Raw genomic sequence first — 17,161 nt, 5'->3', positions numbered from 1 at the left:
ATTCAAGGCTTGAAGAACTGTGATGAAAGTGTTGCGTTGGCTTATACATAATGACAAGGGTAACAACCGATGGAGCCCGTGATCTGACAGAGAAAAAAAGTAGAGAACAATATCCCAACCATATACGGTACTCAACGGGAAAGTTTACACAAAGCTGCATTGACTACCTAACATATTTACATTTGCAATCTTCTCCAATGATTTTATGTTAGATATAGGGCCGCCTTAGGCATAGGCAAACTGTGCAGCTGCCTAGGGCTTACGATTGTTGGGGGCATGCACTGTGCACAGTATTTTAATGATATAAATGAGAAGAAATAGCGAAACTTGCCCTCAATGTTATTGTTGAAGTACACTAGGTTTTTAATCAATGGCATACTTTTAGTTTTTTTCTATTTTATTTAGGGACATCAAATTCACTTCGCCTAGGGCCTCGATTTATCTGGTAGTTCCGAAAAGTACTTGAAGATTTGGAAACAAAACATTCGGTAACAAAGTAGTATCCGCTGGCCTACCATTAGAAGAATATGGGATCTCAATGAAGAAATTGTTAGGTTCCTTGATGTAAGAGAAACATTAAACATACACTACGGTCTCCGCCGTGATCTTGAAACATTCAAGCCAAATTTTATCAAGATTAGTCAAACATTTTACTGATTTCTATTCGGGACTTACATACATACTCCTTACATTGTGCTTTGTATATTAGATTTTTTTTTAAATTAAAATATGATCGCAGACAAATGATTGCATGTAATACCTGTATCAACCATACAACAAGGAATTTTTGAAATCATAACACTGAAAAAAAAAATGTCAACAATCAAATTATAAAGCAAACACACTGTGACTTTACATACTAAATAAAAGATTTATCTCGACTGCCAGCTCACTAGAAAATTTAAGGTCCTGAGCATGCTTGAGTATGGCAGAGCAACACAGGGGAATACATGGGGAATCCCCGTGGGTTAGAGTAGGCCTACAAGAAACTAGATACCGGTACGGTATTCCACTCCTTATTTCTATTATGAAGTATGGACATTTGATTTTTTTAAAAAATGACCAATAACATATGGCGGGGGGGCAATTTTTGAAATGAAAATTTAACTACTTTTAAAAGTGTTTCTTCGCGTATGTTAATTTAAATCGCTGTGCATCGGTCTGTTTTAAAGGCCTGTCCCGTTATTGGTCTCACGCACTAATATATAAATAGACTTTTATTGATTGGCTTCGCATACTCGATTACACATGTTTCCAAAACAATCACTGGCATCAACATTTCTTGATGCTTTCAGAGAAAACACGTAGCAATGTCACATGGTTCCATTGATCACAGATTATTGCGGGATCGAATATCAGAAATCGATTGTATACCTTTTTGAGCGACACAATCACTTTTCATCATATAGTCCAATGAAAAAAAAATCATAGATAAAAAGAAAGTACTCTTAAATAAGCGAAATGTTAATCGATTATAAAGGACTATAAATAATGCATTTTCTCCGATTCTGAAGATAAAAGTATTTCACGTAAACATCTAATGCAGACAAAGCCGTAATATGTAGGTCATCTACTCTTATCGTTGTCTGCGCTTGTCTTCGGCAAGCGCCCTTCTTTGGGTCTGAAATGTGTGTCCCGCGACCTTCGTTAGAGTTCTCTTGTCTCTTTCAGAGGCCTTCAACAACGAGCTACTTTCCTTTCTGCCACATTGCCAGTGAACGCAAAATGGTGCCAGAGTAAATGCAAAATATTTAATGGAAGTTTTTATTGTTTTTAGTTAATTAAACGTTTTTAATTTTTGTTTCGTGCATCGATAGAATGTCTATTCTTTGTTTTACATGTTTCGGACTTTCCTTCAGAGTGGAAGATAATCTGCTTCCTAAACCAAAACTCCCGCGGGAAGACGGGGCGTGGAAGCAGGCGTGGTATGAACAATTTAGAAAGACAGTTTATGAATGCTTTTAAAAAGAGATACAAAGTTTTTATACAAATGTCATTGTGCAGTGTTTCATCCCTCTAGCGTAGTAGACATATTACGTGCATTTAAAGCATTAAAACAATTGGTAATTAATTATTTCGTTCGGTATCTTGAACAACGGAAAGAAATCGTACTTGACAGATGTGGTGGTATAATTTGAATTAGTCTCATTGAGGACTCGAGCCTTGAGTGAACATTTTTTATGTATTGAAAAAAAAAAAGGAACGATAATGTAAACATTCACCAAGATAGCCCTTCTTCCCCCCAGCCCTTTTAACAACTGTTCCAGACAAGTGAGAGGACCATAGCGCATTGAGAAAGCTAAAGTATAACCATGTGTCTTCCGTGTTCCCATAGTACGGAATTATATCTCTAGGATTCTAGGTCGATCATTGATTGATACAATTACACTCAATACATCAAGCCTTTTTTGTTTTTTTTTAAAGCATTTTTTAAATCTGAGTATTAAAGACCGATGTATTTCGAGACAAGCTGAAGCCAATCCGCTTTCTTTAAACAATATCCATAAATAAATCATAGAATGTTCCATAAAAGTTTCCACTAGTTCCTGACATCAAATGAGCCTGATGGAGAGCTAACAAGTTATCGCCCTTGATAAGAACTGCCAAACCAAGTAAACAGTTTTGTGTTATCAAAAAATCCTTAAAAGTTGAACGGACCGAGAAACAAGAAGGACGATGTTTTCATTTCATTGGTTCTCTCCCCTTCACACAGAGCTATCTAAGAATAGCTAAGAAGGATGGCTTGGCTTTTTAAAATCTAGTAGATCTAAAAAAAAAAAAAACACAAAATAAAAAAAAAATAAAAAAAAAACAAGATGGACAAACGGTAAGTAAAATATAACCTACTTTTAATTTTTAAAAGTTTACTTACTTTAGCAATTGTTTGTAATAGGCCTAAATATTTTTCGAAGCTAGTCAAAAACTTATAAACACTGTGGCGTGTCATAATATTTTTTACTTATATAAATTTTAAAATGTAGTATTAGATTTAATAATATCAAAAATTAAACAATATAGAGCTATGAACTTCAATTGTTTTGATAATAAAGTAAAGTTCCTCTTTCAGACCTAGTTGCGACCTATAGGGCAGGTGATAAGGTCATCTGTTCTTTGGCCAACAGTTAACGAGCTGGGTGACATGTGGCCAGTATAACGACCAACCGCCTTTACTTTTCAACTAAAGACATGTACCCATTAGAGTTGAGTGGACCAGAATTTCAAATTCTCAGTCTTCACCGAGATTTGAACCCGGGACCACAGGTTCGGACGCCAAGCACTTTACCACTATGCAAACGAGAAAGATTTTGATAATAGTTCGTCATAATTTGGTTCAAGTTGGGACATAGTTATTTGAAAGACTGAACTAAGGTTTTCATCCTCTTGCCTATTTCTGACACCACTTTTGTAAAACTTCATAACTGAAATAAAGTAGACTCAAATATATAAAGATGAAAAACGTGGCACACATTCTCTGGAAAACTGTTTTTTGACGAGCCCCTGCAGAACTTGAATTAGGAATTTTGAAACATTTATAAATAGGCTAATTGTCTGTGATAATTATTAAGTTTGAAATTCCATTAATTCAAGCTACAATAGAGGGACATTCCTAAAATATTCATATCTATTCAAAATCGCTGATTTAGAAATAGAAAAAATATCGTCATTAATTATATTTTTGTATATGTATCCTAACATTTAATTTATTTGATGTGACAGAAGATCCGTGAAAAAATGCGATAACCATGTAAAATGTTTAAATATATCGCATGGTAGAAAAACACTATCTCAATTTTCTATTCACAAACTCGTGTTTAGATGTTAAATATCTCAATATATTATAGTCCTTAATGGAATAAACTTTCATCATTTAAAAAAAAAACATCTGTGGTTTGTCTTTAAGAAGAAAACTTTCGGAATGAACTTTACATTTTTTTATTCGACATTTTACAGTTGAATTGTTTACTAGAATGCGCAGTGAAATTACAAATAACAAACACAGTTTTAACAGTCGCTTCACTCGCTTGTTTGAATTTCATTAAACGTTAACGAATTTTTGTCACTGCGCTTTTGCGAATTTTAAATCGGGAGACGCAACATGGCGCAACAGAAAAAAAAAATTCCCAAAATTACTTCAATATTTTCGCTTATATTAAGAACTTAAATTTTTACATTGTGATTGAATTTAAAAAAACAACATGTGACGGGCCAGATAAAACCTTCCAGTTGGCCGAAGGTCCGCGGAGTGGAGTTTGCTCATCAATTGTCTATCGGTATTTTTATAATTATCCTACTTTTTTTTGGCCAGAAATAATTCAGCAAAGTGATATAGAAAATATGGTGCAAAAAAGATCTCCCAGAATTGGCACTTTTTTTTTTTTTTTTTACAAAGTATATCAACTCAGTCTGTCTGTCTGGTACAATTTTTGTACACGTTATTTCTCCCACCCCTATCTCAAATCGTGATGCACATTTTTTCTTGTACCTGAAAAAACAAGAATCAGTTTAAAAATTAATCAATTATTTAATTAATTATTGGTAAGTAAAGTAAAGTTCCCCTTTCAGACCTTGTGGTCAATAGAGCAGATGATGTAAAGGTCATCTGTTTCTGTGGCCTACGGTTAACAAGGGTGTCAAGTGGCCAGCACAATAATGACCAAAGATCCCGAAGATCTCAAAATTAAAAATCCATATCCTCTTCACCAGGATTCGAACCCCGGTCCCCAGTTCGGAAACCAAGCACTTTACCGCTCAGCCACCGCGCCTCCAATTAATTATTGGTAGGCCTAATTAATTATTTTGTTAATTTTAATACAAGGGAAATTGTACTTGACAGATGTTGAGGTATAAATTGGCTTAGTCCCCTTTATACTTTGTGTAGAGAATTCGGTCGTCGCTTAAAAGTTTGAAACTAACAATAGATTGCAATTAAACCTTCTATATTCATGAGCACTTTGCTAGCTCAGTGGTTAGTGTATTGGCTTAGGAGGCTTGAACCATCTTCTTTCTTCCCCCTTTCCTTTTCCAACTGGTCCAGACAAGATCATAGCTAAAAGCAAGAGACTGCGCTAAACAAACAAACAAAAAAATTGGTAAAAATATTTCTAATCACACAGATTTATTATTATTAGTCTATATCTATTATAAATCATAACATGACTAATTGATACAATTACACGTAGTATAAGCTTCTTTTTTTTTTTTATATATTTTTCATGTTTTTTCATGTAAAAACACACACACACACACAAAAGCCACTAAGAAGCAAATTTTGTTTGTCAAGAAGCAATTTGTTTTACTTGTTTTGGACGTTCCTTGTTCCTACAGATTTGAAGATAATTTCTTCCTAGCCCAGGACTACAGAGAGGGCATTCGAACCCGGGACCACCGAGACAACCAGACGACCTTTCAGGGCGCATCCTTTTTTTTTTAGGAACTTCATTTATATCCAGTAGTGTTTGCAAATTTCTACCTACTATAATAGCTAATTCGTGATTCCATGTCACTTATACACCTTAATAGAAATACGTGATTTAAAACTGATTTTTTTGCTGTTCTAAATATGGTTGGGATAAGCAGGCCACAATTAATGCATAAGGGCTACTTGGTAGGGTCTACTGTCTTTCCAAAAATAATTAGAAAATGGACAATTTTTTGTGACTTTTTTTTTTCAGTGTTAAACTTTATGTTCTTGGCAACCAAGTTAGCGAGAAGACAGCTATAATTCAATCGTTGCTAGGCAACCAAGATAGTGTTAACGTGTTAGCGTCTCCAACATCCTTTTCTGTGTCGTCAGCAACAAACACTTCAGCAGGGAATGTCTCTGTAGCCCAGTGGGTGACACAATTTGGTAGGTGTTAATGATTCTCATTGCGCTAAAATGCTAGATATAATAAGGCTTGTCTTCGAGTCCGAAGATTAATGATGAGTGCAGTTTTCCCAGGCTACGCAGCCCCAGCTGTGACTTATAAATTTTGCCATATTAAGATATAGGCCCTTATGCCTAATTGTATACAAGCGGAAATCTTTTGAAAAAGGTTAAAAGAAATGTTTTTAACTTCAGTCAATCAGAGATTAGCTGTAATATAAATTTAAAACATTTCACGTGGTTTCGCTGACTCAGAAGAGACCTAGAGCTGTAGATCTATATTTTGCTTTCTGTAAAGAGACACTGTCGCATGGGAGATACATGTACTTACAAATTACTGCCCTTTAAAAAAAAGTTTAATAAAAAGACTTTGTTTGTAGCTTTGTATATCGCAATAATCATTTTGATTCTTTATTATTATTTTTTAAATGTTTGATACTATGTTGTTTACTATTCTTAATTAGGAATATATATATATATATATATATATATATATATATATATATATTCATGTAGCTTTTAGGAATCTATTTATATATAATGAAAATATATAATTTAAATTTCTACTGTCAGTTTTTATTATTGTTAATATGATCAAAAATTGTATAATATTCGCAAAATAATAGGACCCAGATCATGTATACGTAATGCATATATCTAACAGAAACAAATTATTTCAATTACATTAACAGCAGGCCTACATATTGAAGTCTGGGATCTACCTGACGGAGAAGTAAGTACACGTAGATCTACATTTGTTATCTAAATCATGAATTCATTCAAAATATGAGGACAAATGTATTGGCTACATAAATTTGCTTTAGTTGTAGCCAGACAATTAGCTACCATGAGTAATTATATTAATAAAAATGTGATGATATCACTTGATTTTTTATTTTCCTTAAACTATGAAACTTATTACATATAGATCATATATTACAGTAAATTTAAATTTGTCTTTTTATAACAGATTCAAAGAGAAGTTCTTTTCTCAGCTCTGACACCAGGACTGTTTCTATTGTTACATCCAGTTGATAAACATGACAGCATTGAGATGACTACTCAGTGGTCACAAATTAACAACTGGGTTCGTTTATAAGATATACTTTAGAAAGAGTTTTTGTTTCATCTAGCTGTTCTCTAACCATTATCTAAACTGATTGTAAAATTGACTACTTAATATAATTAAAAGGAAAATTTTGTTTTATTACTAGATCTATATGATTGAAATCAAATCAAAAAGTAAAATCACTATTAAAAAAAAAGTAATTTGTTCAAAGTATTTTAAATCAGGTGCTATAGAGTTTTGCAACTTTTAATGTTTCATTAATATATATAAAATCAGGTTTGTGGGCCTTGCTGAATTTCAAAAATCTACTTATCAGTTTCCAGGTAGTTTTGTCATTATCACACTCTATCAAACGTGTCCATTAGACAACAAAGAATTGACAAAAGTATTGGAAGCTACTAATAACAGCATCCATGATTGGTCTCTTCAGAGGAAAGTGTCTTTCAAAAAGAATTTAGCTGAAGTCAAGTACGTCATCAGAAATTTAAGCTTAACTTTAACTTTTCATTAAATCAGAAGAAATATTATAATTAAACAAAAGAGGCTTATAGATTACTTACAAAAAAAAGTCTACTATTAGTTAATGGAAAATTAATTGAAGTTTTTTTATACAGATATTTTTTCTTTCTCTCCCACCACCCCCTTTCTGTTAAGAGGTATAATCAAAGAAGCAAAAATAAAATGCAGAAATCAAAATAGGAAATTTGAAGGGAGAGCATCCTTGAGTTCATATGTTTCCACATTGAGGCAAGCTATGAAGAGAACTATTGTGATGAACAAACCACCTATAGTAGTCAATCTTTTAAATGGTTTGGTAAGTTAATTTTAACTCAAATGGAATGCCCATTTTTAGATCTTAAACTTTTATTTTATTTGTGAATAGAGAAAGTATATTACCTTTAGCGATATATCGGAAGATCAATATTTTCCAGTTTATAAAATGTCAATTACATATAGTGAAAATATATTACCGCTTACTATAATTTGGTTAATTATTTTAGGGAATATCAACACTGAGAGAGAAAGTAATATCTTTAGCATCAAGTGTCGACTTTCCTTCATGTACTTTTGGAAATATTTCTAAGGAATCTGGGTTGGATGATATCAACAAAGCATTACTAGAGTTGCTAGAGTCTGGAGATATTTTTATTCCTTGGCATCTGTTTGACCAGATGTTGAATGCAGAGTATGTTGACATTTTTTTTACATGCATTTGAAATAGTTGAAATCATATGCTATTTGGTATTTTTTATGATGGAGATTTGTATTAATATGTTTTGTTTCTGTACAAGTTTACTTCTAGATGTAAATGCAAGAAATCAGCAGGTGAATAAAGCTATCAAACAACTAGAAGATGCAGTAAGTCATTATACTAACATTACCATTAGAGAATATGAAAAAAAGATTTCTTTATGCTATTAATTCACAGTTATCTGCATTGGGGTCTTTTATTTCCTTTACATTTTTGTTTCCTTCTGGCACTGTAACCAATAGAAATGACTTTACACAAACTGCAATCATGGAAACATTTCCCTCTTAGTGTGATAAGTTTGTTACATCTATAATTAACTTAAACAACCAGACTAGCCTGTGAATCTGTGTGGGACATAATAATCATATGTTAGGAAAGAATGTTTGAAATTTATAAGATAAGATTATAGTGCTGAGGAGGTCTTCTTATATATAAAACAACAAAAAACAAAATTGAAACTTGTAATTTTTATTAATTTTAATTCTTTTTTTTTATATTTATTACAGGGCAAAGTTAAAGTCTTTAATCTGTCATCATTTAAGAACTCTGAAAATTCTAGTTTTACTCAACCCAATCAATGTCCACAGTGTGGCAGATGCAACAACCACCTTTCTTTGTTCAGTGAAAAGCCTATTACAAATCCTATCAGCTTTCACAAATATATTTGCATAAATCCTCAGGTCTTAGCTAGCATGCTATGCAACTGTTTTGTATCAAGGGATAGAAAAACATTTAGGTAAATACAGAATGAAAAAACAAACTATAACTGAATATTTTACTTAATTGTATAATATCCCATTATCAGTAGGGTGTAATAAAATGTTATAGCCTTCTTTTGTCTTTTAAAAATATTTTTTATAATTTTTTTGCCATCCAAAATTATTGGTGTTTGTGTTTAAATGTTCAGTCAATTTCATTTTAGAAATTTAATACTTAATTGATTTCTTTTTAACCTAACCCTAAAATGAGTAATTTCATCATTTCATTTTCAATGAGATATGAAACAAAAAGTTATATAGTTTCATTGTAATTTTATCTTTTTTTTCTTTCTTTCAGCTTAGAGGCTTCCAAATTTTGGCCCAAAGATTCAGGCTTTAAGTCACCTGATCCAATAACATTAGCGAATAACTTAAACCTGATACCAACTAAAGGAGTAATAAGAGAGGCATTGTTCCCAATTTTATGGCAGGTGGGAAGAAAGAATAGATCTAAAATAGAAATTATTATTTTTTTTTTTGTAAAAATGTTTTTTAAGACTTTGTTGGAACAAAAAGATATAGATACCCTAACTTATTGAAAGATCATTATTTATGACTTGTCAATTTTACTAACAATACAAATGACAAATTACAATGATTTATATTAGAACTTTGTTTTTATATGACTAATGTTAGGTAAAAGTAGTTAAAAACTATTTTGCTTGACCCCATTTATTATCGTCCCTGTAAATATACCCTCTCCAAATTAGTGTCTCCAGCCAGGAAGGAACCCAAACTCTAGTATTTTTAACTTTCTTGGCTATTTTTAGCTCTAATGGAAATTCACTGTTTTTTTCTTGAAACTATTGTTTAGTAAAAATCTTGTTTACACATCTCTTGAAACCTTCACACTTAACAATTGGAATGTAAGAGAAGTCCCCATTCCTAATGAATTAATGAGGATAAATGATGCCACCATTTTATTTGTGCATATTTATTCATTAAAAGATATTTTATTTAATGCTTTACTGCATACAAGCATTCTTTTGTTCTCCCAATTTTTTTATTTTTTTTCAGGAGCATGAACTTTGTCAGACACAAATTCAATACAGTCTTGATGTTTTAGAAGGTCTGGGTATCTTGACATCAACCAAGCCAGAGCCAACAGAATGTTCTGGTTTAGCAATGTCAGAATTTCCACAACTTTCACCAGTTGAATGCCATGCATTAATCTTTGCTGATCAGTTGCCTGATACTAAACCAGTAATTTTTAGATAGGCCAACCTAGAATTCATTGTTTGTTTTTAATCTTGAAATTTTTATATTCAATATTATTCATACTGTTTTTGATTACTTAAAAAAAACCTTTTAAACATTAACTGCAATCTGAAAATAATGGTGTCACATTTGACAATACAATACAAGCATACACTAGAATGTTCAGAGCAAAGTAAAAACAAATTCTTTGCTATCAGGACAAATATTCACATTCTTAATGTCTTCTTTTCATTCAATAATTTGTTGAAACATTATTTACAAGAGAATCTTTAAAAAATACATGAACCTTTTTTAAGGGCTATTAAAATCTAATTCTTCAAATAACCAGAGTGACTACATCAACAATTGAGCAGATTTTTTAAAAAGTTCTGTTATTAAAAGTTATTATTTTAATAAACATTGCATAACCAGAGTTTCCTCTCCAGGGCTCATTCCTAGGCCATAGGTAAAAAATCATGAGTGGCCCATGTGTCATGATCACTCTCAACCTTGCTGGTGTGATCCCAAGGAATGATGTGCATTACATTTGGCACAATAAACATTAATTAATAACAATAACAAACCCTACAATTTATTTAAATGATCTAAAACTTATAGCAATGGATTTTTTAAAAACTTGATATATCTACCAGACCACAATTATTAATTTAATTAATTTGGTCTTAGCACAAATAAAGTAACTGATTTCTTTATTCTTGATGAATACAAATATATATATATATATATATATATATATATATATATTTTCTTTTTATTCTCTGAGAAGTAGCCAAATCAGCATTATGTATGTGCATACAAATATTTGTTCATATTTAGAAGCTGAGCTGGTCACCCAAACCATTTTCTGGAGATGTACAAGTCACATGGCAACTGGTTGGAATAACAGATATCAGCACCACTAACATCAAAAGAATGTTTGGAGTTATTCAAAGAGAATTTAAACATATTTGTCTTTTCTCTCACTTATGGAATAAGGGAGTGCTGCTGAAATTTAAAAATGTGAGTTGATTGTTACAGAGTGGACACAAAGTCTAAATAGTTTTTCTTTTAAAGATTGGATACAAAGTTCCAATATAATTTACTGCCTGACATGTCATAAATTTGTGGGAAAGTTTGTATGTCCCTTTTTATCCTTCATAACTATGAAAAATTGTGTGTCTTCTCTTATATTTGGCCATAAAGACATGCCTTATTTTAAATAAATTTTAAAATTCTAAAGGATACCCCGAAACCTTCCTAAAATTTCAAGAGAAGTATAAAATGGTGTTTTTTATTTTCAGAATTCAGCTACAGTTTGTATGGAGCAGTCATCCAATGGTTTGGAAGTCTCATGCAGGGTCAGTGGAGATGATCCTGGTCAAGAATCGATGGTGGTCATGTCACTGTGGGCTCACTTAGTCCCAGTCATTAGAGCTGTGGAACATTTTTGTAACCACTTTCTGCCAGGTTTTCTTTACAAGGTAATCGTGCTTAATGTTTCATAGCTAGACTGAAATTTTCTTTTTACCTTTTTATAAACAAAGTTGCCAGGTTGTGTGGTCTACCTTTTGACTGCTATCATGATGGTTCTGAGTTCAAACCTTGCCTGCTTCCATCTCCTGCCATCTTGCATGAGGTTTGGGCTATACATAATCATCTTTATATCTAAAGGAACGCTCAAAACTTAACAAACAAAGCAAACAATCATCTGCAGGGGAATATCATTTAAGTAGTAAACACTCCTATAGCTAAACCAAATTTTTGGGGGATTAAAGCAAATGCTTAGCCAGATAAATAAATTAACTAGATAAATTAAGCAAAAAGGCCTAAGGAAAAACATGGGTGCTAAGTGAATCTATAACATTTCATAATTTTTTACCTTTTAGTAATTCTTCCCAATAAGTAGCTTTTTTTCCCAGGTAAACAAACACTCAAGTTTCAGTATTTTACCTTGTTTTAGCCATTAAATTTAAAAAAATGATGGCTGTCTGTTTGTGCAGTATGTGCACTAGACTGTTATTCAGTCATCTTGATGGTCCCGGGTTCATACCCTGCCTGTTGCCATCACAGTAGTCCCAAGGAATGTTTGGGCAAGGATGTAGATTCTCTTCAACTCTGAAGGAACATTCTAAGTACATAAAACATTTCACAAACAAACTTTTTTTTTACAAACAAATTAGTTTTATCTACATCCTTAGGTCAATCTAATTCTATTTGGCGATGTGTTTTACAATGTCAGTGAACCAATGCCTGCTGAACCTGTGATATCTTATTTCAAGCTTTTAGTAGCTAAGAGAACAGGCAACCATTTTATCATTACAGAAGGTGGAACAGGAACCATCAACCTGGATTTACTTTTTCCTTTCAATTGTAAGTACAAAATACAGACACTTGAAACTGTGTTTGAAAAGTAAACAATTAGACTCTACTTAGTACAATTCTATTGCATTTTGTGTTACATTCTAATCTTTTATTTCCAACAATTTAGACAAGTCTTGTCTTAGTTTATGTCAGTTTTAATGGGCCAGTTTGATTACAATTAAAAAAAAAATTGTTTTGAAAGATTACTTAACCCAGTAAAAAATTGTTTTTTTAAAACATAATAACATTAATTGCATGGTTTGATAAACATAGAATATTTTGTGTAACGCCAAAGAAATGATAATCGATTTTCGTAGGGACAAGAAGGAAAATGATATTGTTTCTGTAGCTGGAGAGACTATTGAAATTGTGCAAACCTTTAAATACCTTGGTACTATCCTAGACAATTAACTAAATTTTGCTGCAAATACTGATTATATCAGCAAAAAAGGGCAGCAAAGATTATGACTACTAAGAAAACTGTCCTCGTTTCATGTTAGCGAAAAGGCCTTGGCTATGTTTTATCACGCTCACATCTGCAATATTTTAAGTTTCAATATCACTGCCTGGTATGGCAATCTGAGCATTAAAAATAAAAATAAACTTAATAGAATCCTAAATGCTGCTGGCAAAATCATTGGCAAAAAACAAACCCCATTTGGGCAGTTGTTTGAGACAAACATCTATAAAAAAGCTAACAAGATCCTCGAAATAAAGAATCACCCTTTGTGTCAGGATTTTGTGATTTTACCATCACAAAAGAGATACAAGACACCGATAGCAAAGACAAACAGACACAAACACTCTTTTGTTCCCCTGGCAATCAAATCATTAAATAAGAACAATCTGGTATAAACTTTGTCACATGTAAATTATGAGTGAGTCTGGTGTGAATGTACACTTTGGTTTCTTATAGTTATAATGTTTTTTGTTTGGTGTAATGCACAAATTGTAAGACAAATTTCCTTACGGATAATAAAGATTATTATTATTATTATTATTATTAATATATTAATTTTTTTTTTTTAAAGGAAAGTCTGTAACTTATGAGATATGAGATGTTAATTATATGCTAATTTTAAAGTTTCTCATAATAAGATTTAAGAAAACAGCATAGGTTTCATTCTAGTTACAGAAGTAAAAAAAAAACCTATAATTTTGTCTTTGTTCTAAGATGCCACAAAGAAATGGAAAAAAACATTCTACCCTTGTAGTCAAACTGTGGGAGGAAGTGGTGCATTTTGGTTTTAAGTCTCTGAAGCCTTTTTTTTGATCATTTGATTTTTAATTAAGTTTATGATAATAGGGAAGCGTGGTGGCTGAGAAGTAAAGTGCTTGGCTTTTGAATCGAAGGGTCCTGGGTTCAAATCCTGGTGAAGATTGGTATTTTTAATTTTGGGATCTTTAGGCAGCCTCTTAAGTACACCCAACTCTAATGAGTACCTGATGCTAGTTGGGGAAAAGTAAAGGTGGTTGGTTGTTGTGCTGGCCACATGACACCATCAGAAACAGAAGGCATTCACATCATCTGCCCTACAAATTGTAAGGTCTGAAAGGGATATTTTAATGTTTCTTTTCCTTAATTCTGTTAGGTGAAGAGTCTAGGAAAGTTTGGACACCTCAGGAATGGAACCAATTCGTGATGAACAAATATGATGAAATTCTCAATACTGTTTCTCCACAATTACCAGCAACATCACATAGACAAAGCTTTAAAGTATCATGCAGGAAATATAAGCAAAGAAGAAAGGTAACACAGGACTCCAATCACTTTTTATTTTTGTTTGTATGAACTATTAGATATATGTTCGCATATGCAAAATATCACTATATCTAATCGAAATATGTTGTGTATGTCACTAAATCTAATAGAAATATGTTGTGCATAAGCAGTATATTGCTAAGTCCAATAGAAATATGTTGTGAATTTTTGTATATCACCAAGTCTAAAATAAATACCTTATGTATATGTAGATACCACTAAATCTAATAGAAATATGTTGTGAATTTGTGGTATGTCACTAAGTCTAAAAGAAATCTTTTGTATATGTAGGTACCACTAAATCTATAAGATTTGCATATGCAGTATGTCACTAAATCAGATTCAATTGTTATTCATATAGATTGCTGAAGTAAAATGGAGCCAAAATCTTGCAGAAGTCAAATTTGATTCCTTTAGTGATTTAACTTTAGCAGAGTATATGGACAGTGAAGTGGTCAAAGGTCAGCAATTGTTTTAAGAAACAATGTAGGGCTCCTCATCTAAAACTCTCTAAATGTTAATCTTCAAAAGTAATGAGTTTTATTGCTCTGCAATATAATTAGTTTTCTTTAAAGATAGACCATTCCCGTAGCTATTTTTGTTTTGTACTTGTTATTATCACTTATAGAAAGTGAGCATAAAGTAGAGTCCTACAACCCAGAAAATAATCCAGGAAATACAGCTAGAGAAACAATAACCCAGACCTCTGTGAAGATGACAAAATCAGAATGCACACAAACAGATGGATGCCTTGAGTTATCAGTGTCTGCTTCAGATGATTGGTTGAAAGAGGCCACAAGTGTTGCCTCTAAATTTGTATCCGCTGCAATGGCTAGTGGAGTAGCAAAGTACATCACAACTTATGGTCTGTGTTCTGGAGGTATACAAAGAGCTACTTCTGCAGAGGTAGGTCAACATTATTAGTTCCAAGAATATTTTAGTTACCTATTTACATCATTTAATAAGATGTTGCACTATTGATTGAGAAGCAATCAATCAGTTATGTATCTTAAAGTAAAAAAAAATATTTATTTTATTGGTCTAAGTTTTACACACAAAAAAAAAAGTCTTTAGTATGCTTTATAATTCTGCAGACTTAATTGAAAGAGTAGAATTCAGAAATGAACCTGGCATCGATCTTGGACAGCAAAAGTCCTAAACTTTAGTGGAAGTGGCCACCACTTCACTTACCCTAGAGGACAGAAAGGTTACTTTCTTAAGGATCATTGGGGTTAATCTTTTTTCACAAGGATCATTGCGGTTAATCTTTTTTCACAAGGATCATTGCGGTTAATCTTTTTTCATAAGGATCATTGGGGTTAATCTTTTTTCATAAGGATCATTGGGGTTAATCTTTTTTCATAAGGATCATTGGGGTTAATCTTTTTTCATAAGGATCGTTGGGGTTAATCTTTTTTCTTAAGGATCATTGGTGTATCCGGTGTAAAAAATACAGGAAGTGTTGATAAGCTTTGTTTTTTAAAAAGTTATATGATGAAAATTACGTTTATTTTATTTTAGCACTGCAGAATCAAATTTCTAAAGCTCTAAACTTTCAAGTTCAATTTAGCATCCTTGACATTGTTTAGCTTATTATGTAATGTCCCCATTTCAGACCTTGCGATCTATAGGGTAGATGATGTTAAGGTCATCTGTTTCTTTTGCCCTCGGTTAATGAGGGTGTCATATGGCCAGCACAATGACCAACCGCCTTTACTTTTCACCGACTAATATTAGGTACCCATTAGAGCTGGGAGGACTTAGAGTCGCCCAAAGATCCTGAAATAAAAAATCTGTGTCTTCACCAGGATTTAAATACAGGACACCCCGTTAATTAACCAAGCGCTTTACCACTCAGCCACAGCTTAGCATGGAAATCTCAAAATTTATAGATAATAACTTGCTACAAATTTGAACAACGTTTAACAAAAATTGATCAATATTTTAAAAAAGCCTATACTATAAATATTTAATTTAAATAAATTAAATATATTTAATAAGTGACAAATCTGATTTACACAAATTACAGTGCTTTCAATCTGGAAACATTTCTGAACCTGTTCATCATATTTCAAAGAAACTAAACCTATTGCTCTCTTATGGGTCTATATAAAGTGCTAAATAGTTATAGTTACATTTTGACAGAGGAAGGATAGTAAGGTTAAAATAAAATTATAATCCATCTGATTTTCTCTATTCACTAAGATTGCTGTAGCACAGATCACAGAAGAAGCTGCTTCCGCTGTTTACAATAATGACATGTACGCAGCAGCAAGGGCCATTATAAAAGCTGTACAAACTGTTCACGAGACAGAGACCAGTTCTAACAGGAATGTCGCATCCACAAGTAGACTTTGTACACTCCTCTAACAAAAATGTGTGTACATTTCAATGAATCAATGCTAACATTAACTTTTTTTTTTAGTCTATATGCTCAAAAATTGTTGAAATAGAGAGTACAAGAACAGAACTTCTCAGATATTGTACCACTCATTGTTCACACCTTTTTTTTGTCTCTCTACAGAATGAATCGGATTATCTTTATTCAACCACCTGGGACTATATAGTCTTACTGAGCTACTTATTTGCAACTATATCCTATGGCCTCCTTCAGATACAAAGTGACTATGGATGTCTTATAGAAATGAGATGTATGCCTGGGCATTAGCCATGGTTCAAACTATCTCACCCACTTATGATATAATTAAACAATATATATATAAGAATAAGATCAGAACCCTCATTATGCTTCCTATTTTCTACTTTCTTCTAGTATTAGTGAGTTGGGATTGTTTATATGGTTGCTTGACTTCAGATTTGTATAATTTGATTAAAATTTTAAATATCGTTAAACATTTTATTGAATGATTTATTAAATTCTTTGAGCTATGTGTTT

General features: G+C 32.3%; 1 protein-coding gene across 1 annotated transcript; it reads left to right on the top strand.

Annotated features, from left to right (window-relative positions):
• Positions 1-2,816: 2,816 nt before the first annotated feature.
• On the top strand, positions 2,817-17,146 carry LOC106077303 (uncharacterized). Its single transcript, XM_013238074.2, has 19 exons — positions 2,817-2,827; positions 5,673-5,848; positions 6,559-6,599; positions 6,837-6,953; positions 7,252-7,403; positions 7,590-7,749; positions 7,937-8,121; positions 8,228-8,294; positions 8,694-8,923; positions 9,244-9,376; positions 9,963-10,148; positions 10,980-11,162; positions 11,444-11,623; positions 12,341-12,512; positions 14,096-14,253; positions 14,627-14,726; positions 14,894-15,171; positions 16,471-16,642; positions 16,790-17,146. The coding sequence occupies exons 1-18, from the start codon at positions 2,817-2,819 to the stop codon at positions 16,633-16,635; spliced, it is 2,694 nt and encodes an 897-aa protein (XP_013093528.2). The 3' UTR covers positions 16,636-16,642; positions 16,790-17,146.
• The last annotated feature ends 15 nt before the right edge of the window (positions 17,147-17,161 follow it).

Source organism: Biomphalaria glabrata, chromosome 4, assembly GCF_947242115.1.
Source record: "Biomphalaria glabrata chromosome 4, xgBioGlab47.1, whole genome shotgun sequence".
NCBI lineage: Eukaryota > Metazoa > Mollusca > Gastropoda > Planorbidae > Biomphalaria > Biomphalaria glabrata.
The sequence above is the reverse complement of the archived record's forward strand: the minus strand, read 5'-3'. Positions and strand labels throughout refer to the sequence as shown.

Excerpts from the sequence above, each read along its gene's own strand:
- LOC106077303 (XM_013238074.2), top strand. Across the intron at positions 5,849-6,558 it reads CCAGTGGGTGACACAATTTG|CAGGCCTACATATTGAAGTC; the intron begins GTAGGTGTTAAT and ends TTACATTAACAG. Across the intron at positions 12,513-14,095 it reads TTTACTTTTTCCTTTCAATT|GTGAAGAGTCTAGGAAAGTT; the intron begins GTAAGTACAAAA and ends TAATTCTGTTAG.